This window comes from Aspergillus glaucus (genome assembly GCF_001890805.1).
Source record: "Aspergillus glaucus CBS 516.65 unplaced genomic scaffold ASPGLscaffold_6, whole genome shotgun sequence".
Classification (NCBI taxonomy): domain Eukaryota; kingdom Fungi; phylum Ascomycota; class Eurotiomycetes; order Eurotiales; family Aspergillaceae; genus Aspergillus; species Aspergillus glaucus.
Window position 1 is genome coordinate 855334 of NW_019170458.1, and position 23794 is coordinate 879127.

General features: G+C 49.7%; 11 protein-coding genes across 11 annotated transcripts; 6 read left to right on the plus strand and 5 right to left on the minus strand.

Annotated features, from left to right (window-relative positions):
* The first annotated feature begins 708 nt into the window (after positions 1–708).
* ASPGLDRAFT_45186 (ankyrin repeat domain-containing protein) lies at positions 709–2344 on the plus strand. Its single transcript, XM_022546183.1, has one exon. The coding sequence runs from the start codon at positions 942–944 to the stop codon at positions 2181–2183; it is 1242 nt and encodes a 413-aa protein (XP_022402843.1). The 5' UTR covers positions 709–941; the 3' UTR covers positions 2184–2344.
* Positions 2345–2524: 180 nt separating this feature from the next.
* On the plus strand, positions 2525–4443 carry ASPGLDRAFT_24295 (ankyrin repeat domain-containing protein; the record flags this gene model as incomplete). Its single annotated transcript, XM_022543375.1, has 4 exons — positions 2525–2772; positions 2933–3348; positions 3553–3686; positions 3751–4443. 4 exons carry the CDS (start codon positions 2525–2527, stop codon positions 4441–4443), a joined length of 1491 nt encoding a protein of 496 aa, XP_022402844.1.
* On the minus strand, positions 4444–7787 carry ASPGLDRAFT_45187 (sulfite reductase subunit alpha). Its single transcript, XM_022546184.1, has one exon. It carries the CDS (start codon positions 7694–7696, stop codon positions 4589–4591), a length of 3108 nt encoding a protein of 1035 aa, XP_022402845.1. The 5' UTR covers positions 7697–7787; the 3' UTR covers positions 4444–4588.
* Positions 7788–8142: 355 nt separating this feature from the next.
* ASPGLDRAFT_34050 (uncharacterized protein) lies at positions 8143–8931 on the plus strand (the record flags this gene model as incomplete). Its single annotated transcript, XM_022544386.1, has 2 exons — positions 8143–8181; positions 8266–8931. The coding sequence occupies 2 exons, from the start codon at positions 8143–8145 to the stop codon at positions 8929–8931; spliced, it is 705 nt and encodes a 234-aa protein (XP_022402846.1).
* Positions 8932–9115: 184 nt separating this feature from the next.
* ASPGLDRAFT_91838 (uncharacterized protein) lies at positions 9116–9421 on the minus strand (the record flags this gene model as incomplete). Its single annotated transcript, XM_022550510.1, has 1 exon — positions 9116–9421. A coding segment is annotated over one exon (306 nt), but the record flags the coding sequence as incomplete, so codon positions are not given.
* A 3265-nt stretch (positions 9422–12686) lies between these two features.
* Positions 12687–13589, plus strand: ASPGLDRAFT_1325970 (uncharacterized protein). Its single transcript, XM_022541129.1, has 3 exons — positions 12687–13005; positions 13055–13405; positions 13467–13589. The coding sequence occupies exon 2, from the start codon at positions 13057–13059 to the stop codon at positions 13387–13389; it is 333 nt and encodes a 110-aa protein (XP_022402848.1). The 5' UTR covers positions 12687–13005; positions 13055–13056; the 3' UTR covers positions 13390–13405; positions 13467–13589.
* A 578-nt stretch (positions 13590–14167) lies between these two features.
* On the minus strand, positions 14168–15294 carry pre9 (proteasome core particle subunit alpha 3). Its single transcript, XM_022542662.1, has 4 exons — positions 15140–15294; positions 14889–15073; positions 14399–14817; positions 14168–14336 (listed from the first exon to the last, which is right to left on the minus strand). Exons 1-4 carry the CDS (start codon positions 15161–15163, stop codon positions 14197–14199), a joined length of 768 nt encoding a protein of 255 aa, XP_022402849.1. The 5' UTR covers positions 15164–15294; the 3' UTR covers positions 14168–14196.
* A 99-nt stretch (positions 15295–15393) lies between these two features.
* Positions 15394–17379, plus strand: ASPGLDRAFT_168162 (FF domain protein). The gene is made up of 2 exons (XM_022542663.1): positions 15394–15548; positions 15604–17379. The coding sequence occupies exons 1-2, from the start codon at positions 15479–15481 to the stop codon at positions 17241–17243; spliced, it is 1710 nt and encodes a 569-aa protein (XP_022402850.1). The 5' UTR covers positions 15394–15478; the 3' UTR covers positions 17244–17379.
* ASPGLDRAFT_45194 (uncharacterized protein) lies at positions 17344–17943 on the minus strand. Its single transcript, XM_022546185.1, has one exon. The coding sequence runs from the start codon at positions 17861–17863 to the stop codon at positions 17441–17443; it is 423 nt and encodes a 140-aa protein (XP_022402851.1). The 5' UTR covers positions 17864–17943; the 3' UTR covers positions 17344–17440.
* A 1693-nt stretch (positions 17944–19636) lies between these two features.
* Positions 19637–22149, plus strand: ASPGLDRAFT_65304 (uncharacterized protein; the record flags this gene model as incomplete). Its single annotated transcript, XM_022548883.1, has 6 exons — positions 19637–19697; positions 20287–20864; positions 20970–21105; positions 21141–21679; positions 21776–21885; positions 21987–22149. The coding sequence occupies 6 exons, from the start codon at positions 19637–19639 to the stop codon at positions 22147–22149; spliced, it is 1587 nt and encodes a 528-aa protein (XP_022402852.1).
* A 121-nt stretch (positions 22150–22270) lies between these two features.
* Positions 22271–23524, minus strand: ASPGLDRAFT_45196 (uncharacterized protein). The gene has a single exon (XM_022546186.1). It carries the CDS (start codon positions 23356–23358, stop codon positions 22618–22620), a length of 741 nt encoding a protein of 246 aa, XP_022402853.1. The 5' UTR covers positions 23359–23524; the 3' UTR covers positions 22271–22617.
* Between the last annotated feature and the right edge of the window lie 270 nt (positions 23525–23794).

A 23794-nucleotide genomic window follows, 5' to 3' on the forward strand; every position in this document is an offset into this window, starting at 1 on the left:
TACTCTGTGCCTCTGTGCATATATTTATAGTCTCTTTTAATAAGTTCCTTGGTAGTTGAATATATCATAGCTAATCCCTGAGACACATAGTCACCACCTGTTCCCTGTTCGGAACCACGGTTCAGTAAGGTTCGGTATATGTAGATCAATAGATCAATTGTAGAGCACTAATTTTATACTCCAATTGAATCACAATATCTATGCAAACTGCTATTAATTCCGTGCTCAGTAAGATGCAGGAAAGAACAGTCATAAAGTACATCATATAGTGAGTCACTGCTGCGGCAAGGCGCTGATTTACGGTTGATCTAACACCGCCGTGACTATTTATTTACCTCTAATAATCCTCGATCTATGAACATGCAATTCCCAATTCCAGACAATCCCTTGATAAGTGAGCATCATGGATCTGTTTAGTCTTCCTACGGAGATATTAGATCTCATCATAGATTTCATTCTCCCCGAGAGTTGGAGCAATAGTCTGCGTGACCCTCCGTGGCTCAATATACGACTCGTGTGCAGTAAGTATAAATATCACCAAGAGAGCCAAAGTCTAATGACAATTAGGAAGACTCGACGCTATACTCTCCCTCCAAGCATTTAAAAAATATGATTTCGATACTTTCGATACTTTCGACAAAAAATTAAGCCGGGGCCGCATGACTTGGTTACTGAGCCAAGTTATGCTCCGAGAGTGGGAAAGCCATGGTAATTGTCCGGTATTTGTTGAACGCCTTATATACGACATAGGAACCCGCACGCGATCAAAAGACACCCGTACACTCCAAACCAGGCTCAATCGCCTCGATTTCGCTTATATCCGATCCGCCTGTGAACTCGCCGTATCGCACCAAGGACCAAGAGCTACATATCTTCGGTGGCGCGGCAGGTCACCTACCGGACCACCCCTGCTCCCGCGACTAGTCTACAGCAAGCTCTCAATGGCAGCTTTTCTGGGGGATAAGGTTGTTGTGTCATCGCTTATTGCCCAGGGCGCTGGTGTGAACGATTGTGACCTTTGGCTTGGTCCCGCTTTGAATGCGGCTGTGCTTGGGGGCCATTTATCTATCGTCAGGCTTCTGCTGAAGCATGGAGCGAATCCAAATGTTATTGGGTACTTGGGATCCCCGATCATAATAGCGGTGAATAGGAGAGATGAGAAGATGGTGCAACTGCTGCTTCAAAACGACAGGACTAATCCGAATCTGACAAAACGGCTGAGCGATGAAAATGCTGTTTATCTGGCCTGCCGTGCAGGGGATACCGCAATAGTCCGTCTTCTTCTCGCCCACCCACGAACCAAGCTCAAAGCGCAAGGAAAGGATCCACCATCCCCTCTGGAAGCTGCACTCTTTGGCGGACACGAAACGATAGCCGAATTGATTCTGAGCCGAAAGGATCTCTGGCACGGTATCATAACATACTCAACGATATGGGATACACAAGATCATGGACGTGCTCGGATGCTACGGTTGCTCTTAGATGCGATGAAGGCTATGCACATTGACTACACGCATGAGTGTAGATGGCTACTACGGACTGCTGTGGAGAATGGTCAGGCGCCCATTGTACAGGTCCTGCTGGAACGTCCTGACAACAATCCTCATTATGGCTCATATACCTTGTACGACGATACGCACTTGTTGGTAGCTACTATGAACGGGTACTATGAAGTGGTTCGTGTTCTGCTCCAGAGACCTGATATACAACCGGATCTGAAGCTCCCGAAGAGCCCCACGCCGCTTCATGCTGCTATAAAAAAGGGCTATGAGCATATTGCTGAGATGCTGTTGTCTCATAATGCCGTCAATAAGAACTTCAAAGATTCCGAGCAACGCACCCCTCTCACAGCAGCCTGCGCATACGGTCAAAGCCACATCACGAGGATGATTCTCAACCATTCAGACATTGAAATCAAATCGAAAGACGACAAAGGACGCACAGCAGCATCATACGCCGCTGAGAACGGAAGCATCGTAGACCTTCAACTCTTACTGGAATACGACAATACCGTCCTAGACGAAGATGAAGAAGGCGACACGCCACTTCTATGGGCAGCAAAGAGTGGCCATGTCGAAACTGTATGGTTTATCCTTGAACGTGGGAGAGCCTTGGATGTGAGTAGGTGGGGTAAGAGTGGTGCTATGTGTTTGGTTTTGGCGGTGCAACGGGGGTTTATATGAGATTGTTGATGATACATTAATAAGTTGGGGTGGATGTTGGAAGATTAGGAGTTGGGTATTATGCACATGCGCTGGATACGCATAGAGGTAAAATAAGCATTGTCAACATTTCATTACTTCAGTTTCAAGTAGCATGATTAAATACTCATCAAGTGTAGTTGGACCGATTTGGGATTCAATACCATAAGCAATGGTAGTCAAATTGCTATACCATCATAGTTTAAATCACACTCATAATAAGATACAGTCATGCTATACTATTTTTATGCCGGTTAGGCAGGTATGACACTTATGTACATCCACCTTTTAACACTTTTTTCATCTACAAACTAACGTCCAAAATGGAGAGTCTTATGGCTCTCCCTACAGAAGCCCCAAGACTCATAATATACGCAACCCTTCCAGAATACTGGAACGATGCCCAGTCTGCCTCCTGGTTGAATATAAAACGCATCTGCAATAAGTACTACCCATCTAAAATCCGCAAACCAAACATTAACCACATTGAACAGAAAGATTCGAAGATCTATACTCCTGTCGAGTCTTTAAACAATTCGAAGCAAATGGTATCTGCGTACCACCCAGCCTGGTAAACAAAGACTGCGTGATCCAGATCTTTACCCGAATACTACAGCGAGAGGTAAACGCCCACGGAAAAGACCCAGCATTTATCGACCAATTACTTTACGACAAGGGTATTCGCCCTGATAGCTACCGCACAGGGCAAACAGCGCTACTGGCGTTGCTAGTTCGTACATCCAGGCTGCCTGCGAACTTTATCTGTCACATGAGAGAATGAGCCGCGCATGTTGGGAAATCTCAAAACTGCGCAAGAAGCAAGGCACAACGCCTGTATTTCCGAGCAAGCTCTCTCTAGCAGCATATTTGGGTGATGAAACTGCAGTGGTGTTTTTGGTCGCTCAGGGCGCTGATGTGAACGCTAATGACGAATGGCTTGGTCCTCCGTTGAATGCAGCCGTGTACGGCGGGCATTTGTTTATTGTCCAATTTCTACTGAGCCATAAAGCTGATATCAAATTCCGTGTTTACCAAGGCAGTCCGCTTACGATAGCAGCACACAAGACAAACGAATGGTGCGACTACTTCTTGAAAATGACGAAATTGACCCGGACAGAACGCAAAAGGATCCAGCCAAGAATGCTCTGTACGTGGCCTGCAGGTCAGGAGATATCGATATAGTACGCCTCCTCCTCAGCCACAAATGTGTCAGACTCAGTCCACGTCGAACACTTTGGTATTCGCCCTTAGAAGGCGCTCTCGTGGGTGGCCATGAAACGATAGCCCATTTACTCCTACGACGACAATGACGCCGGGCACGCGGTAACAGATAGATCCCTACGTCTCGCAGCACATCCAAACAGGGCCCTAATCCTACAACTATCCCTGGACAGACTTCAAGATGACAATATACACAAATATCACCCCATGGCCAGAAGCATGCTCCACTGGGCTGCTGAATTCGGCCGCGTCTCTGCCGCAGAGGTACTACTAGAACGCCCAGATGTCAGGCCCAATCCTCGCCCGGGCAACGATACCTCCCGCACAGCTTTATACTTGGCCACCATCAACGGCCACCCACGCAATCGTCCGCCTCCTTCTCCAGCGACACGATATAAAACCAAACCTGAGATACTCGGGCCAAACGCCCCTCCACGCAGCCATATTCTACGGCCACGTGTCCATAGTCCAATTACTACTCGAGCACAAGGCCGTTGGTCGAAACGCCAAAGATGGCTACCACCGCACACCCCTCTCAGCAGCTATCTGGCGCGGACGCGCCAAAATAGCATGCTTAATTCTCCAGCAGCCAGGTATTGATATTACGTGGATAGATTGCCAAGGCCGCACGGCGGCTTCATATGCCGCGCAAAGAGGGTATCTGGGTATTCTCAGGGCACTATACAAACGCGACGGCACGGTGCTTGATAATGTAGATAAGCATGGCCGGACGCTTCTTATATGGACTGCGAGGAATGGATATGCTCAGACTGTGCGGTTTAACCTTGAGCACCGGGGGAGTGTTTTGAATAGGCAGGATAAGTTTGGGTACACGGAGTTGATTATGGTTGTGAGGAAGGGGCGGTTGGCGGTTGTTAGGGTTTTGTTGGGGTTTGGGGCGGGTGTGAGGTTGAGGGATAAGGATGAGAGGACGGCGCTTTGGTTTGCGAGGGAGAGTAAGTATCGGAATCGGGATATTGAGAAGGTCTTGGAAGAAACGATGGGATTGAACCCAGAATAGGTATTGAAGATATCTAGCTCTAATAACATTTTGGAAGATCATCATAAACACGTAAAAGAGAATGATCTATCATAACAGGCATAAAAAGAGCGCTCAAATCATGCATATCATATATAAACACTTTTCCTCATCAACAACAAGGCCACTAGTAAACCTCAAGAACGTAACGCTCCTCATCCTTCAACTTCTCAATCTCCTTGCGAGTCTCCACCTTCTTGCCATTGTTCTTCGCCTCGGCGGCAATAGCCTCCTCCAGCACGGCGGTGACATCAGGCACAGGCCAGGTGGGACCGCAGAGGTAGAATGCACCCTCTTCGCGGATGTAGGCCTGCATGATCTCAGGCAAGCTTTGGCGCATGCGGTCCTGGATGTAGATCTTCTCCGGCTGGTCACGGGAGAATGCACGGCCGAGGAGCGTGATCACACCGGCTTCCTGGTAGGCTTCCCATTCCTCACCGTAGCAGTACTCCTCACGCTGGTGACGAGAGCCCATGTACAGCAGGACAGCGCCGATCTCCTTACCCTGTGCCTTCTCGAGGGCACGGTGCTGCACGAAGGCGCGGAAGGGAGCGAGACCAGTTCCCAGACCAGCCATGATGAGCGGCTGGGTGGACTTGGGAGGCAGCTTCATGACACTGGACTTGACCGAGACGGTGACGGGAGTGCCGGGGCGGAGGCGGCTCATGTAGCGGGTGGCCATACCGAAGCGGTCGCGGCCGTTGGGGTCGGCCCAGTTGACGGCAACGATCATCAAGGCGACAGAGTTGGGAGTGACCTTCTGGCACGAGGCGATGGAGTACTCACGGCGCTTGGAGGGGCCGATGATGCGGATGAGGTCGTGGAAGGCCGGGCGGGCGGAGTCGTACTCGAGCAGGATGTCCGCGTAGGTGACGGTGTCGACTTCGGCGCGGCGCTTGAATTCCGTGTTGCCCTCGGGGCCGCCCAGGGTGAGGAGGTCCTTCTTCTGGTTCTCGTCGGTGGCGAACTCGGCGAGGGCTTCGTAGAAGCGCTTGGGCGGGCGACCGTAGAGGTCGATGTTCTGGATGAGGGCCTGGTAGACGGTGCGGTTCTCGAGAACGGCGGGGTCCTCGCGGCTGGGGACTTCGACGACGTTTTCGGGGACGAGGCCGTAGTACTGGATGAAGTCCTCGACTTCCTTGGGGTCGTTCTCGGCGTGCACACCCAGGGCCTCACCGATGTCGTACTTCAGACCGGAGTCACCAAGATCGAACTCGATGTGGAAGATGTTACGGTCGTAGGTGACAGGGGTGAGACGACGGTTCTCCTTGACATGGACGGTGAAGGTCTTGGTAGGCTGATCAGGGCGGAGAGCAGGCTTCGCGTTGTAGGCCTCCTTGAAGGACAGACCCATGGCAACGGTCTGCCAGTCCCTGAGGAGAGTGGGAGGCTCGTGGTCATTCTTGTCGAAGGCCACGAAGCTGTTGGCAGAGAGGTCCTTGGGGAGCTCAGGGGCCTCGGTGCCCTCCTCGGGGGTCTTCCAGGCCTCGGGGATTTCGACCTCGCGGAGCTGCTTCTCGAGCTCCTTGGTGACGTTCTCGACGGCTTCGGTGTTGCCAAGCTTCTTGACAACTCCCTCCTGGCCAGCAACGCGCAGGAAAGCAGTCTGCAGGACAAGGGGCTGCTGAGCAGCCTCGACCTCAGAGGGGTCGACAAGGTGGAGGGAGATACCACGGAGGGCAACGGCCTGTCTGAAGGTGACAGGGAGCTTCTTCTCGAGCTCATCGTCCTTGACACCGGGAGCGTTGACAATGAGCTTGCCGTTGTCCTTGACGGAAGCAAGGACGTCAAGGTCACCCAGGAGCTTGACATCGCCAACGTAAGCGACATCAGCAGCAGTCACGGCGTAAGGAGCGTCCAAAGTCTTAGCACTCTTGCGGATGTCCACGCGGATGGCACCGCCTTGGACCAAGTTGTCGTGGGTCTGGCTGGTTGTAACATTGCTGGACGAGTCAGACGCAAGAGCCTCCGAGAGGACAGTAGCGGCATCAACGCAAGCAGAGCTGTCAACATCCCAGAAGGTGTACTCCTGGACGGTGGCGGGGTCAAACAGCTGCAGAGCGGCCTGGTTCTCAGACTGGACAATAGGCTTCTCGTGGACGAGCTGGAAAGCGGCAGTGGTGTTGATCAAGCCCCAGGTCTGGGAGCGGGGGTATTTGATGTCGATGCAAGAGGGAGTCTGTTCACGGCCGGCGAAGGTCAATGCCGCGAGAACGTCCTCGTAGAGAGCGGAACGAACGCTTGATTCCTGAACAGCCTGCTCGTTGGCAACCTGGCCAAGAACACCAACGGTCTTGACGGACTGGGGAAGGACGCGCAGGAATTCTTCCTCGACGAATGGGCGGTAGACACGGACGTTGATCACACCAACACAGACACCATCCTTGGCGAGCGAGCGGGCGATCTGAGCAGTGAGAGTAGCCTCGACAGTACCAAAAGCAACCAGGACGGAGACAGGCTCAGCGTGGCCGTGGTACTCGAAGAGACCGTAGTCGGTGCCGAGCTCACCGTTCAGGGACTGGAGGAGCTGGAGCAGCTTGCCCTGAGCGTCGAGGTGACGGCTACGAGGGTCCTCAAGAGTGTTCCGGACGGCCTCGTATGTGTTCGAGAGACCGGACTGGCCAAGGACATCGATAACCCGGGTGGTCTCACGACCAACGCGGACACCGTCGTAGATGTGGATCGAGGGGAGGACGGAAGCGAGCAGAGTTGTAAGCAGAGCCATGTGCTGAGCCTCATGAGCAGAGGCGCTCGAGACCAAACCAAGTCCCAGCTCCTCAGCAAGAGAGAGAGCAGAGGCATAGTCTGAAACCAACCCCTCCTCACCGGCGTAGTCGACAGCTGCCACATGAGCCGCAACAGGGCTAGCCACCGAATACAACAACGACAGCTGCTCCAAAGCAGCGCGCATGTATGGCAGAGTAGCCGACGACGCGACAATACCCTGCGGGACGTGGCGCTTCTTCAAATCGAAGTCCTGCGAGAAGAGGTATCCCAGAGCAATGTTACCGGCACCCTGGCGGGTCTCCATGGACTTGACAGCGGTGGTCTCGCCATTGGCGTTGGCTTCCTGGACAGCGGCCCATTCCTTCAGCGCGGCATCGAGGTCGAAGGTCTCGGGGGAGTAGGTGAAGATCTTGTCGCTGAGCGAGTAGGCAACTTGCTGGACCAGCGACTGCGCGGTCACATAGGTAGGGCCACTGAGGGCCGACAGGGCTGGAGATGCAGAGCCCATTGTGTGAGGAATGATTGTCAGGGTATCGGACACACAACCGATACCTTAAGGATTATATATGACAAGACGGGGAATGGCAATTGGCGACGGGGAATGGAGGAGGGGAAGAAAGAGTCAAATCCCGTATAGAAAAATTTCCCCAGGGCTTTTCCCAAAGCGGTTAGCGTAAATCACGCAATTCGTTATCGATAGCGTGACGGGGCGGAATCTCCCGGCAGAATCCTCCGCTTTCGGCCGATCTCCGCATTACTCAGCGCACGTGAGAGGCGAATCTGTTACTGCCTCAGGATGCAAAAAGTTCCCCAATCGAGAGTAGTGTGATTTCTGCCATCAGCAACGTCATCTTGGCACCAGCAGCCACTGGACATAGCACTCTCGCTCTAATCTATCGCGCTTCCATACCTCACCAAAGTCACAACTATCATTGGATCCTTCACCCTTCAACTATGGCTAACGTCGCTCTCCTCGGAAGCACCGGGATGGTGGTAAGTTTATCCCCCTTTCTGCCCCCTATCGACGGAATCATAATGTCATCTCATTATAACATGGATCGCTAACCAAGGGACAAGGGAACCCACATCCTAAACAGTTTGCTCGCCAATACGTCCGTCGCCCGTATCGACACCATCTCCCGCCGTACTCCTCAAGCCGCCAGTTCCGCGCCGCAGACTAAGCTCACTACTTTCGTCGCGGATGATACTTCGAAATGGGCACCGCAGTTCTCTGCGCTATCCCCGGTGCCTAGTATGTTTATTTCTTCGTTCGCGACGACGAAGGCTGCGGCTGGGGGATTTGAGAATCAGCACAAGATTGAGCATGGGTTGAACGTTGAGATGGCGCGTGCCGCGCGTGATGCTGGTACGAAGGTGTATGTCCTGGTTTCGTCGACCGGTGCCAATAAGACCTCTTCGATCCCGTACACGCGTATGAAGGGTGAGATTGAGGAAGATGTCAAAGCGTTGGGATTCGAGAGGACGGTTATCCTGCGCCCGGGTCTTATTGCTGGCCAGCGGGATGAGAGTAGGCCGATGGAGGCAGTGATTCGTTTCGTTGCTGGTACTGCCGGGAAGCTTTACTCGGGCTTGAAGGACCCCTGGGCTCAGGAGGCGGATGTCATCGGTGAGGCTGCTGTGAATGCTGGTCTGAAGGCATTGGAAGGTGATGTCCCGGCTGGTAGTGAGAAGGTGTGGGTTCTCTATGGTAGTGACATTATCAAGTATGGCAAGAAGCAGTAATCATGGTGCTTTGACGGATATGTTTTCGTTCCTGTTTACGATTCTAATGTCTAGTATACTAATAGTATAATTCTTTGTTATGAACTCTTTAACAAACATTCTGCGCTATAATACACATTATACATCCAGCACCACCCATCTCCCCCACAAACAAAACAATCTATTTCGACGGTCTAGTCTTAACCTTATGACCCTTCGGCGTAAACCCCCTCGTACTATGCCCCTCCCTATCCGCATTCCGATCCGCCATTCCCTCCCTCGGATCCCGCGACTGATTCACCTCCTGATTCGCACCACTCACATCCAACGGATTCGCCGGTGCCCCCTCCGCCTGTGTCTCCTCCTCCATCTCCTCCATCTCGCTCTCCGGTGACGTCCGGTTAGGATCATACGCCGCGCCGTGCTGCGCGACTTCGCTGTCTGTACCGGACTTTGTGCCCTCGTTGCGCTTGGGGTTCAGCACTGTGCGGTCAAAGTCTTCGCTGCGACTGAAGCCGGCGTCTTTCTTGGTTGTTTGGAGGGCGGGGTGGGTGCTGAATTGGACTGTTGCCCTTGCGGCTGGGGTGGGTTGTACTAGAGGTGTTCGCAGCTGGGGTAGGGGGCGTTGCACTACCCGACTGGCAGATTGGGCTTGTTGGCTGATGGATGCGAGTCTTTTGAACATGTTGGTTATTTCGGATAGCACAGAGATGACGGTTGACTCGACGATACGACTTGTCCTCGTACAAAGATCTGGTTCACTTGCGAACAAAGTATATATAAGTCCGGGCTGGAATTGTTAGCAGGGGACAATGGCATATGACCACCAACATTTACCTTGACTTTTATATTATTATCTGCTATGAAACAGCGAGAGTGATACAGGGTAAAGATGAGTTTAAGCAGGGAAAAGAACTGAAGACAAGAGTTGGTCGCATTTGAATGCTACAATCATCTTGACGTCATTGCTCCAGACCAAGTCCAAACTTGCTTTTTGTCACGTGATATCGACGCAACCCTAGAAAAGTACCTGGTTGCTATTTCCGAGTCGTGCATTAAGTACGCTTTTCACAGAGTCGAAATAATGACTTATGGTATCCTCTAAATGATGTATATACGTATATGACCGGGGTGGCCACTCTGTATTTCAGCTCTCCGTCCACATTGACTCATTGAGAATCGGACAGTACTGAACATAAAATTATGCGGAGACAGCAATAATCTCATCGAGTCTATGCAATAAACATACACAATATCCGTAGTACAACAGCCCAATAATAGCTCATGCGGCGCAGCCATATGCATAAGAAATGTGACGACGATGCAGAAATCCTCGCCATCCATACACACATTTCTTTTTCTCACTTTCCGTGCGAGATTCCGGCCAAGACCAAACCATCGCATCGAGTCAGAGCGTCCAGCATAAGGCGTTGCAATCCGGCCTGAAGAGTGGGGAGCCTTGCAGATGTCGGAGATGCAGATCGGAAAGTCCGTCCTACAGCACCCTCCTGTTTCTGTTTGCAAATGGCCAGCCCCCCCCCCCCGTGTCGGGGTCTAGAAAGCGGTTGACATGGGGGATGCATTAGTGCGGACGCTAGGTGGGATTGATTGGGTGTCAATGTAAGATAGAGATTTAGTCTATGTACAGTGGTGGACCAATCCGGTTGCGTTGGATTGGTTTTGTAGAAATGCACTTTTTGACCTGGAAGTTCGAAGAAGGAGATACACGCTTTAATTTGTCGCTGAGATAAGTATGTGTCGGGAGCTACGGTGACTTTATGATCACGGGAGTTCGAGGAACCCAGCAGTATGGAGCGTATGCGGGTACGCGAATCCAAAATTAACGTTGGAGTGGATGGTCTAGAATAACATTTTTCAGTAAGAGGGTAGGCTGTTGGCAACCAGACTAGGTCGGCAATCTTCAGTGCGTATAGGAAGGGTGGCATTACTGCTCGAACTGAAATTCTCCGACGCCGCATCCCCTGGTAACGACTCAGTCTGATCCTTGTTCAGTACCATCGCTACAACAGAAGGCGTCCTGAGCCCATCCACATAGTGACCACCCAAATACGAAGGCAAGTTTACCAATCGAGTAGGAGACAAGGCATTGACTGATCATCTGTGCCACGGCAATTACGGTTGGTCGAGTCCTCATTTCTCCTCCCGGATGCAAGCCGATACCAGAGACCGCTGAGTTGGCAATCGTATCCTACCATGGCTCGCTACTTGACTTCTCTGTGATTGTCGACAACTCGGTCCGGCCGTAGCCTTGCATCGTATCAGGATGCGAGGCCCAAGTTCACAGGGGGGCCGTGAAAATAAAATAAAATAGGAAGAAAAGACATCCGGACAAGCGGACAAGCGGATAAGCGGATGTCCAGTTTTGGATCAATCCGTTAACGTCAGGTCGAAGCAATTCGGAAGCCTCCAGAAGACAGCCAATTGTCAACTCATCTCGCTTCTCAAAAACGTAATGCACGTTCCCCGAATGAAGTCTCGAAATTGCGCATTGTGATGTGATGATTTTCAGCTCGACGTAACCATCGCCTATCAATAACCAGAACCAAAGATCGATGACCAGACGAAAGATGCCACGTCAGAAAGACTCGGGGTTTTAGTGTAGCCGCATGTACTCCAACCGAGGCGAACTGTGTGACGGTCTCAATTTCTGTCATGTAGATGCACAGCAATCGTCTCCTATCGCCCGAGCCGAGAACCGCGACTAAACAAGAGGCAAACCCTGCATCTGAGCGGGGGCGAATGCGGGATTATTCCTCTCTGCAGAGGTGAGAGATCAGCTGAATGACATGCGTCCGGATGGGATGTTGTTTTCATCACATCATTGCAGATGGTGGTGGCCCAGAGATGCAAAGGATACCAATCGAAATCCTCTAGTGACGCATCCCCGCCACCTGGGAAATAGACGGTTGGTGGATATTGATCGAGAAAGGCTTTGAATGCGCGAGACGGATATGCAGGAAGCGTGCATCCTATTCATTGAAACTGGGAGTGAGGGTCGGATCCTTGCCTATGGTAGGATTACGGTCCAATGCTGAGACCCAATGCCAGACGACTGTCCGTCTCCACAGTTTATTGAAGGCGACGGCAAAGTGGGGATAGAGAAAAGAGAAAGAATAAAAGAGAAAAAGCAATGGATAGGGAACGTGCGTAGATCCCGGTGGAGCTCAATCACCCTTGGATGCCTGACCCAAACAATGGACACAGCATCACTGGGTCCAGATTGATTGGTTTGCCCACGAGTAATTGCATGAAGGCGGGAGAGACAGCATCGATATCCAAAACAAGAAACTATGGAAAGAATGCAAAGACAGGCTTCTCGGATGCAAGGTTGCCCCTGGCCGGAAGTCTCTAATGTGTAAGACAGCATGACAGCTGGCATCAGAAACCCAATGATGCATAATCTGTGGTTCAGTAAGTGGATATGGGAATTCATGCAAAGTGCAAGCAGATGGACAAGAGGGGGAAAACAGTCCAATGTCCAAGGCAGCAGCAGTTTGATCCCAAGGGTGCCAGAGCAATTCTGGCGAATGAGAAAATTTCCAGACCTTCAATACACATTTTCGAGACAGCAATTACCACAACAGCCAGGGTAGCAGGATACATGCAGCTACATTTCGACCAGTGATTGATGCAGCCCCAAGAGAAATGCCGTGAAAATCTTGTGTCTCCACCATCCGAGTACATGGTGGCCAACCGTGCGGAGTATCTCGGAGAAGTGATGCGAAATATTGTGATGAGGCATGGACAATAAGCATCACGCATGGAGGCCATTGATCAGCAGCGTGCGGGCAGAGATGTCGACATGAGAGCCTCCTGTAAGAACATAAATAGAGTCCTTGAGACTCCCAGAACCAGAGCTTCAATCGCATCCACTTTCAGACTTATCCATCTTTGAGTCCATTACAGGATAGGAGATCCTTTCACATATCAAGAAGTGTTTCGGTTTTATTCCAAGCTGCAAGCTTCAACAGACCTTCAAGCTTAGCCAACCGATTCATCCAACGATCCGGCTGTCAGGGCCAACCAACAGCACACAAAACAAACTCTGAAACGACGACACTGCATCGACAAGAAGTAAGTTGAGCCGAGGACCGCTACAGGACATCATTGACCGACCCCTTAGTCATGTGCTTTTACAACCAGAAGAGATTTGTGTGTGGGGACTTCAGTTGGACGAGCTTTGCCCACCAGTGCAACTATGAATATCGAACCGGCGAGACGTGCGGCATGAAGCTCGTGAATAAGACCGAGAATGTGAAGACACTATGCCGCATCTGCGAGAGGATCGAAATCAAATATCGTCGGCGAAGCGCCGAGTATGAACGGGTGCAGCGATGGAGACGCGATGGAGGTACGCTGGTGGCCTCCATCGAGAAGTCGCAAGACATGATACGGTTGCTGGACCAAGAAATCTTGAAACTTCAGAAAGAGCGGGAGGACAAAAGCAGAGCGCTGTGAACCGAACATCTCAGCCGTCTGTCCAGTCGTCGATTTTGCTCCTGTTCCGTTTAATTTCCCGTTTTCTTTTTCTTGAGCGCTATTCCCCCCTTTGGCGAGTTTTCTTGCAGCATGTTTCTTGTATTTGTCACCATGTGTCGTGTTTCACCATATGCATTTCTGTCCCTTGGTCCGTGGTTTGCGGCAATATGTCAGGATTGACAGGCCCTAATATAATGATTGGAGGAAAAGTGTTGATTTCATTCGAAACCGGTCTCATAAAAAGCAATCTCAATCGAAGTTCCTATTCTTGGAAAAGAACGAACCATTGTAAATCATTGCAATTCGAAAAGGTCCACATCATAAGCGCTTGTATTCTGGACGAGCGGTTCGGTACAGAACAACGATAATACGGAGGCATAAAGGGGGATATTCGTATATAATTGGAATGCCATTCATAGACAATACGGAATCAATTGAGACAGATATTGAATAACGCTGAATATGCCAATGTCTAATCCATGAACTGTGTGCGGTAGACTCGACGTTGGAAGCCGCGATATAGAGGATCCGTCACATGATACTTCCACATTGGGTTAGTATAATATGCGATCACGTGTAGTTACTGGGGCTGGAAATCTACGGGTTGGATGTACAATAAAGACGTCTCAATAGCATGACTTAGTATCATATTCATTCATTCATGGAATGCAATATCCCTAAATATCATCTAATAGCGGGACCAGAATCTTTCGAGTACAAATCTCAGGTAACAGGATGGAATTAACTGCTCAAACATAGCCGACGGAAAGAGGACAAGCGTTCACTTTATTTTATTTCACCAGCCTCGGGCTCGTCATCAACCTTAGCCAGCCCGTGCTCCCTTAGGAGACCGTTGATCTCGTCTGCGTTCCACAGATGGTGGAAGATCTTCCCATCCTTGGTCTTTCCAACTGTTGCGAATTCGACTGTAGAGACCACCCGTCAGTATATTGCCAACTTGAATTCATTATCATGCGTGTCCACTTACTCTTCTCGCTGCTCAGTTTGCTCGAGTCCATAGTCTTGCTCAGAACCTTAACAGCCATAGCACAAGCCTCCTTCAGATCACAGCCCTCCTTATAGTCCTGCTTCAGAAGACTCTGCGCACTTGCGTTGTTGGCTCCCACACTCGTAGCTTTCCATCCACCGTAGTTACCACTGGGGTTGCTCTGGTATAGCTGGAACTGTTGCTGGTGGTCGTATCCGGCGTAGATGAACGACACACCGAACGGACGGAGACCACCGTGTTGAGTATAACCTTGCTTGAGATCACACATGCGACGGACGAGCTGTTCGCAGGGGATTTCTTCGTTGTAGGTGAGGAGGTAGCGCTGGGCGGCCTGGCGAGCGTAGTTGATAAGGATGTTGGCGTCTGCAGTCATACCGGCAACGGCACAGATCATGTTACTATTATGTATTAGCACCAACGCCCAACTGAATATTTCGTTTCCTTCCCTGGGAAAGGAGATATATCGTACTCGTTCAAAACGTAGAGCTTCTCTGCCGATGTATCCTGCTCCAACAGCTTGCTGGTCACCTTCTTCTCGGCAGCAAGGACGATGCCATCGTTGGCAAGAATTCCTAGTGCGGTACCGGCGTGGGAAATAGCTTCCAGCGCATATTCGACCTGATAGAGTCGTCCTTCAGGGGAGAAGATGGTGGTCTAGCGAACAAAAGACACCTGGTTAGCGGGAGCTCCCCATCTGACGAAATGGCGGGATGAACGTACTCTGGAATCGTATCTCCGCGACATTTTGGATTATCTGTCAAGAGGAAGAAGAATAAAGCAAAAGAAATAGTCTCGTTAGAAATGGAGGAAGAAAAGAGCAGGATTGAAGGATGGCAAGTATCGTGGAGGAGAATGGGCACCAAACAGCTGAGGCCGATGATGAGGTCGGTGGTGAGCTCCCAGTAGGCAATTCGCGTCCGCCGTTCTCCGCCAAGCTCGGACCAACCACCAAAAGCCCGTAAGCTTCTGATCGCGACAGACAACAACTTACCAGCTCATGATGCGATTCTGGAATTATTAGCATTTTATTCTTCAATTATCTTGTTATCCGGTCATAAAATGCTCAAATCGACCTACACGGCGCCTCCTCCACTACCGCCAGGGTGGACGGAACACAAGGCCCCTTCAGGTTGGTCGCGATTGATTGCTGTGATAATTCGCTTTGATTGCTAACGTATCGCCAGGTCATCTGTATTACTATAATTCTCAAACGAAACAATCAACCTATACGCGGCCGCAACCGCTTCCCACTCCATCGCAACCAACCGCAACAGAAACCGCACCACTTCTCACACCGGATACATTACCACCGTTCTCGTCCACACCATACGCTCCGCAGGGGTTTGGAATTGGGGGTGGATTCCCGGGATCTCACCATCATCCTCACCAAGGTCAGACTAGGGGAGGCTTCCGGGGCGGGAAATCATACCAAAACCGCAGATCTCGGGGGCCAGAGGACAGACCAAAGTCGAAACATGCTTTACCCGGATGCGAGCCGTGGGTATTGGTGAAAACTAAGCTTAAGAGGAGATTTGTTTATAATACGGAGACCAACGAAAGTTTCTGGAAATTCCCTCAAGAGATCCTCAAGGGAGTCATCGAGTACGATCGCATCGAAAGAGAGAAGAAAGAACGCAGAGAACGCGGTGAAGTGAGCGAAGAACCAGAGACGCAAGAACCGGAAGCCGTTCCTGAAAAACCCGAACCCGAACCAGTCGCATGTGCGGCTCCTGTGGAGGCCGGAGAAGAGAGCGATGACTATGAAGAGGTGGAAGTCACAGACGATGAGGAAGATGAGGACCAACCGTCGAAACGAGCGAAGACGGAGGATGATCAACCAGTCGAATTTACCGAAGAAGATATTGAGTACCAGCTCACCGCCATGGGTGAAGAATACGGGCTCGACCCTGGCGAATACGGCGAGCCAGGCGAGGAAGGCTGGGAAGAAGGTGCCGAAGGCCTCCCGCTGTCAGACGAGGATGCTGCAGCGCTCTTCCGTGACCTGCTAGATGATTTCCGCATCAATCCTTATTCACCATGGGAGAATATTATCGAAGAAGGTCGCATCATAGACGACAGCAGATACACCGTGCTACCGAATATGAAATCCCGACGCGAGGTATGGTCAGATTGGAGCCGTGACCGCATCCAAGATCTCAAGGAATGCAAACAAAAACAAGAAAAGCAAGACCCCCGCATCAAATACTTGACTTTCCTCCAGGAGCGTGCTACTCCTAGGCTGTACTGGCCGGAATTCAAGCGCAAGTACAGAAAGGAGTCTGAAATGAAGGACACACATTTATCTGATAGAGACCGGGAGAAGTTCTACCGCGAGCATATATCACGACTGAAGCTTCCCGAGAGCACAAGAAAATCAGATCTTTCTGCTCTGCTCAAATCTGTTCCTTTGCAATCACTGAATCACTCATCGACCATCCATGCTCTTCCCTCCACTATCATCACCGATATCCGCTACATTTCACTCAGCCCTCAAGTGCGCGATCTGCTGATTGAAACATACATCTCTACTTTGCCAGCAGCACCGGAGCAGGAACATATAAGCGCAGAGCAGCAAGAAGAGCTCGATAGGAAGAGAGCTGACCGGGAGAAGCGTGAAAAGGCCCTTGTGGAACGTGAGAAACGGGTTGAAGAAGAGAAACAGAAGCAACGTGGCGACCTTTCCCGTGGCAAGCACCTTCTCAAAGAAGGTGAAGCTGAGATTCAAGAGGCCATGCGTGTCAGAAAAGATGGGCTTCGGAGTTATATCGAAGCTGGAGACAGGACCCGAGAAGGTGCAGGAGAGGATGTGGAAAAGCCAACATGATAGTTTGGGCTCTGGGCTAGATCGACAATGGCAGATAGCTATGGGATACGGACAATGTATATTTATGTTGAAAGTTGTAATCTACATCATAATCATCTGTCCAGGAAAACCAATAGATTTCTGACTATGTGATTGGCTATTAAAGAGTGTACATCTCACCTTTCATGCACTGCTAACATGACCACGAGCGATCTTCATTATCTCTCCGATTGCCAGTATGACATTGCATCGGTTTTTCCAAAGATATCATCAGCTTCAGTGTTTGCGCCTTCTTTCAGCCTTCTGGTAAACTCGGGTGGATTGCACGGCAAGGCTATCATCAGTGACCCAAAGAACGATTGATCGAGGGGATCAGATATTGCAGAAATAAAACAGACAAGTGTGAAGCCTTGGGACTCGAATAGAAGATTCCTTAGTGACCAAATGGTCATAGACATCCGATTTCTCCCCTGGACTTCAGCGATCTTGTGTAGATTGTCGATAACGATAACAACCGTTTTCTCTTTCGAATGCCCAGCCCTGAGAAGCTTAATCACCATACTGGGGCTTGGTGCATCCCACCCAGCGTTAATATCGTCGAGGTTAATGTTTCCGTTCTTCTGTAGGAGCTGGAGAAGCATTCGAGAACCGATGGCCCTCCAGGGACACTCGTCTTTTCGAAAGTCCTTAAGGCTCACGTGGAATACGAATGCGTTATTGATTTGAGTGGCCAGTTATGCATTTTTTTTTTTTTTTTAATAGAACGACCCATCAAAGCATTTCCGTGTGATGTTGCTGAGTTCGGATGTGTTCCTTGACTTTCCCGTCTTAGGACCCGACAAGAACATGTAGAGAGACATGGTGGTCTTATCAAAAAATCACTCTGTGTAGTTCCAGTAGTAGTTTGCCACAGAGTAACGCAAATCCAATTTGAGCTCCGGGAATACCTGGTATTCGGGTTGTGTTTCGGTCGAATTCAGAAGAGCATCCGGCGCCGGTGATCGATAAGGTAGTCTTCTGCCTTTGAATCCAACCAATAATGAGCAGCATTTGGTGAGGTCTAAGTGTCCGTATCTAGACCCTCAGCAGAAAATATATAGCTGATATCCTTCTGTACCGATTTCCGTGGTTTCTCGAAAACGACAATATCAACCTCCGGGTCGCCCGACTTGGGATCATCAGATACAGGCCATCTTGGAACAAGCCAAGTATCAGTCTCCCTTGGGACAAAAGCAAAGCATTTGTCCAGTACAGCTCGCGTCACACAGATTAGGGTCACCTGACTGGCTGGTGAATTGGTTGCCTACAAATACGGGCTACTTTCTCCCCCAGCTAGTTAGTTACTTGATTCACTCAAAGCCAGGAGACTCGTTAATTGACGTAGCGGTTTACACTAAGTTTGACGAGGCCTATAAGACGGAGAAGGACCCGATTAAGAAGTATACGACAGATGTTTTCTGGAAAAGAGGTAGCTTTTCTTCAAATTTCTACTCATTCTCATGAGGATTCTTTACTGATGACACAGGGCTGCCATATCATCCACCAAATCTTGATTTACTAGTGAACACCGCTGGTAGGTACTGGGACTATCAGGCATCACAGGAGCTGACTAGGGCTCTTTATGATGAAGTCAAAACACACTACTATAGCTTTGAAAACAGTTTAAGGAATAGAATAACTATTCCAGTTTGCCTCTTTCTCGGACTGACAAATCCCGGAACGCCAGTAAACTCCACAACACCGTCTATGATTGTTTCAAGGGCCAAGATCGAAGGTTGACATGTCGGCTGCAGAACCTCATAGTGTTGCAGACAGCCTAGGAATAGTCAGGGCTGTTCTCACCAACAAGCTGCTATACCGCTATGGCATTATCCCAGAGACCAGTGTTACCCCTGACCAAATATGCCAACATGGGTTGATCCGATTCGAGAGCCAGGATCCGGAGTCGATCAACCCAGTCGGTTATCTCCGGATTCCGTATATCTGGATTTTAGCCCTGTGCACAACATACCCAAGTAACTGATTCCTCTCATAATTGCAATTACTTGATTGCCGCCACTTTTAAACCAATCAGGACCCACCCATGTCTGGAGGCTTTTCATGGGCGGATTTTGAGAAGATCATGATCAGAATTCGCAAGATCAAGTCCCATGCTTTTGAAGACGGGGCGAGTATTACGGTGGGCGATTTCCATAGAAGCGTTTTCAGGGACCCCAGCTGGCGCGTCGGCGGCAGATGCCATTCTCACTCTGGATTCAAACATCCCACGCTGTGAAGCTCAGCAATAAAAGAATGTGCAGAAAGGGCGCATCAATTTCAAAACGGAACGTGAGGAGTCTGCGGGACCAAATTATGTCTTTGCCTTGTTCTGTACTAGTACGTACGGTCCCGAACTTGCGTACCAGTGGTAAAGTATGAAGTCTCGCATGGATCCATTCTGGTCGTCAGAGAGAATTGGGCAGAATACTTTGGACCGTACGCTGGGAAGTCATATGTTTTTGCAAGAGAGGGGAAGTTCAAATGATTTGCTTATTTTTTTTAAGAGTATGACATGTTTTAGCTTAAGTGACTAGTCCTGGATTAGATCCTGGTTGTGGAAAAATGGATTTCAATTGCACGGAGTAGATGCTTCAACTCAAACCGTAGATGTTGTCCACGACTGGAATCGTACTCCGGAGTCCTGTAGGAAAATGATAAGGCAGAGACGCTTCTGGGAGAAGACCAAGAAGAGAAACAAACGACGTTGCTGTTGAAGGTGAAGATTCAAAACAAGCAATATGCTCCGAGCACGAGCACTATCGAATGAGTCCTATATCGCCCACGGACTACCTTGAACATAGACGAAGTCTTTATTCCAAAGGAAGGGGATTGTCAACTTTCTCCCAGATCACTCATTCTGTCATTCAATCCACCGACCCAAAATCCGGTGATCCCTATGTTTATATTGTCATCTTTCACCCCCTTTCACCGAGAAAGTGCATCACAGACGAGTTTGCAGATACAGGTCCCGTCAATCTTTTCCTTTATACTTCGCTTTCATCATCATCTTTTACTAATGGCATAGGCTTGCCGTATCGCCCTCCAACCCCTGATGCACTGCTCAAATCCTCCGGCCATTGTTGGGACTATCAAGCTTCGCCAGAGTTAACCAAATTCCTTCGCAGCTCAATCGAAGAACAATTCAGACACTGCGAGAGCGGGTTTCTCGATAAGCTCACAATCCCACATTACCTGTTCATTTTTAGTGCCGGCACTGGCAAATCACGAAATGCCGCTGAGCTTCATAAGACTGCTTTTAAGTGCTTCGATGGCACCTATTTCAAAGAGAAGGACGAGAAGCTAGCCTCTCAGCTTCGGAATCCATTTGTATTTCATGTTAGCCTCGAAAACGGCACCGGCCTCCAGGCATTTGAAGATGATCCGTGGAGAGCCATAGGTATGCGGATTCTTTTCCAGATCCTTCTACAGGAAGCGACATCTAGTGGGCTTTCACTCGAAGATGTTTATTCCAAGTGGCACGCGCCCACGCCACGTGAGGTCATTCGGTTTCTTCAACCTGGGGACTCTTCTACATTGGAAAAGAGAACGACATTCCTCGTCGTGGATGGCTTTCACAAGATCTATGAAATATTCGGGGGATTCGTAACAATCGCGACTTTTAATCTTTTAATCGGCTGGGTGAATTGGCTCATCGTTTTGGTTTCATGATTTCTTGCGCCACATTCAGATATTCGACTCCAATTCCAGATGGAGTTCGCTTCTTACCGAAGGAGAATATCTCTTCCTTGCAGTCTCCTGAAGCCGCCGACAATTGATGGCGAGCCAGTTTTCATTACTAAAGACCTCGTTGGGAAAGTTGTCGTTGACGACTGTGGCGGCCATGGTCGAGCATTGGAAGCACTGGCTGATGCGTTTCAGGCCCTGCAGGTACTGATAATGATTTCAAATTCTATATGGTCAAGAAACTGCAAGATTACTATGGCGATATAATACCCGAAGAAAGCCAAGGGCTTGTAATAGCCAAGGCTGCACTAGCCAACCGACGCCTGCGAAGATTTGATGTCATTCCAGGGGCGGAAGTGACACCAGATCAACTCTGCCAAAAGGGTCTGATCCGCTTTGACAATGGTGAGAATTGGTCAAACATAGGCGGATACTTTAGGATTCCATACATATGGCTGTTGGCGTTATGCGTGGCATACCGAGATAACCAATTCTTTCAGGAACTCCAAATACTTGACTACCGGGACTTCCAGTTAAAGCACAATCCCAGCATGTCTGAGCAATTCTCATGGTCTGATTTTATGAAACTAATGGTCAAAATCCGGAAGTTAAAGTCTCATGTCTTCAAGAATGGCGCAAATGTGACTGTGGGAGACATACATGAGGGTGCAGTAATGAATGCTCGCACGCGCTATATTGGTTTCATCAATCATCACCTTGACAATGATGTTGCAGTGCATCACATACCCATACCCACAGACATAGCCCATTCAAATGAACATACTTGAGTGGTAGACACAGAACGTTTCGGCGAAATTGATATCCGCTAGCATAAGCACATCATCCAGAACGCCGCTAGTGCGTTGTCGTTGGCAGGAGACGCTATTTTATCGCTTGATTCAAACGTCCCTCTCACTGAGTTGCAGCAATATAACAATGCGTAAAGGGACGTGACATCGATGTTGTCAACGACATTTCTGTTCGTTTCTGTATAAACTCGTTTCCTGGCCTACGTGATAACAACAAACCCTTTCATTTTAGTTATGTTGTGCAAGCCGGAAATGTTCTCGTTGACATGGAAAACTGGGGTGAGTACTTTGGCCCGTATGCTAGTAGATCATACTTGGTTGCTAGCGAGGCGCTGAAGAAGAGTGGAGAAAGGAAAATGGGTAAAATGGGAGATTCTGGTGACAAGGAGGACTGATTAGTATTCTACTTGTATGGTCCGACTCGGCCCTTTCGAGATCTAGGCTCTGTGGGAACCATTTAGGGCTAGACATATATTAAATCATAGGCAATTGATTCCCCGTCATAAGCTACTGTCCCGGGAGCAATAGTATTAGAAATAACTGGAAAGTGACTTGAGACTATTATATAAAAAGCATTAAATACTAAGATACAATTACACACGCGCTAACTAGACAATACAACTGGATGCTCTCAATTTCCTCCCAAAGATGAATATGACCAAGACCGCCTTCGAAAGATACACCAGCACATTAACATTAGTGGACATTAGCAAGTCCCTTTTTCTGTCCATTTCATGTAGTTTCATCATTCAGTTTATGGGGTATCAATATTATATGGTTAATTCAAGACCTCCCTTTTCTCTGCGGTGGCCCTCCCAACATTCCTTCAACCCTGATTTTTCCAATGCAGGCCAGCCGTAGCATTATTTGAATCTCCAGTCATCCCAATCGTCATCGTCATCGTCATCATCGTCGTCGTCCTCATTGGCGTTTGCCTCGGACTCAGTCGCAGGGGGCGGCGCCGACTCCGCTTCTTCCGAAGCCCGCTTAGCTCTGAGCTCCTCCCGTTTTTGTTTCATTCGTCTCACACGTTCTTCCAGTTGTTCCATCTCATCGAACTCGTCCTCCATGAGCCGTGCTGCGTCCTCGCGTTCACCCTCTGCTTGAGCTTCGCGCGTTTGCGTAGTATCCTTGTCCTTCTCCTGTTGCTCAGCAATTTGCTCTGCAGTAATTGGCGCTGCTGATATCGTGGCTGGTGCGGCAATGGCAGCGGGTGCTTGCGGAGCGCGCGATGGTTCCGCAACTTCCCGTTCAAAAGCCGCCCATTCATCTTCATCAACGGTCTGAGGCTCGTTCGCGGAGGGTTGCTCATCGATTTGGTTCGTGTCTTCGGCTTCTTGCTCGTCTTCTGGCCCTGATGGGAGTTCCGGGCCAGCGGTTTCTTTTTCTGTGTCTTCCTCAAGATCTTGAGCGCTCGGGGGTTGTATTGCTTGTGATGTCTCCTGCTGTGCTGTCATTCCAGCAGGCTTTATCTTTTTCCGTATCGAGTCATCGCCAACGTCCACCTTTCTCTTTTTTGTAACCCGGTTTGCTGTGCTCCCTGTTTGGGCGGTGCCCTTGCGAGTGGCGAGCTCGTTCCGGAGTAATTTTCGGATGTCTGCCATTGCGGACGTAATTCGTGTCAAAGGAGGGATTAAATAGCGATAATCAGTAATTCGTCACGGAGGAAAATTCGTCAGATCAGTGACAGGGCAGTGCAAAGTAAACGTGGGTGGTGCGAAAAAGAAGGGGTGTGTGTCGTGCTTATGTGGAGAAGCGGCGAGAGCTGGCCACGCCTACAAGTTAGTGAGGAAACGCGACAGAAAAATCCCGGTGGCGTCTGCCAAGCTGCTAATTGACTCCCCGCCGAGCCTCATGCACGTGATTGCTTAGTCACGGCGCAGTCGCGCCCGCTCGACCTTCTCGTTTCTCTCGCTTTCTCCTCTTCATTCCATCAACCATCCATCGCGCATTACTCTATCAATCCTGTACTTGAGTACTGGTATTATTGAGGAGTCACGCCAGCTTTATCGAATCTCTCTTTTTGCCATCAACGTGATT

Bases quoted from the DNA above. Each gene is read 5' to 3' on its own strand.
- ASPGLDRAFT_45186 (XM_022546183.1), top strand. From the start codon at position 942: ATGGCAGCTTTTCTGGGGGATAAGGTTGTTGTGTCATCGCTTATTGCC.
- ASPGLDRAFT_45187 (XM_022546184.1), bottom strand. From the start codon at position 7,696: ATGGGCTCTGCATCTCCAGCCCTGTCGGCCCTCAGTGGCCCTACCTAT.
- ASPGLDRAFT_1325970 (XM_022541129.1), top strand. From the start codon at position 13,057: ATGTGCTTTTACAACCAGAAGAGATTTGTGTGTGGGGACTTCAGTTGG.
- pre9 (XM_022542662.1), bottom strand. From the start codon at position 15,163: ATGTCGCGGAGATACGATTCCAGA. The intron at 15,074-15,139 runs GTACGTTCATCC...TTTGTTCGCTAG, and splicing joins CGCGGAGATACGATTCCAGA to ACCACCATCTTCTCCCCTGA. The intron at 14,337-14,398 runs GTAAGTGGACAC...TGGTCTCTACAG, and splicing joins CAAACTGAGCAGCGAGAAGA to TCGAATTCGCAACAGTTGGA.
- ASPGLDRAFT_168162 (XM_022542663.1), top strand. From the start codon at position 15,479: ATGCTCAAATCGACCTACACGGCGCCTCCTCCACTACCGCCAGGGTGG. The intron at 15,549-15,603 runs GTTGGTCGCGAT...ACGTATCGCCAG, and splicing joins GGAACACAAGGCCCCTTCAG to GTCATCTGTATTACTATAAT.
- ASPGLDRAFT_45194 (XM_022546185.1), bottom strand. From the start codon at position 17,863: ATGCTTCTCCAGCTCCTACAGAAGAACGGAAACATTAACCTCGACGAT.
- ASPGLDRAFT_45196 (XM_022546186.1), bottom strand. From the start codon at position 23,358: ATGGCAGACATCCGAAAATTACTCCGGAACGAGCTCGCCACTCGCAAG.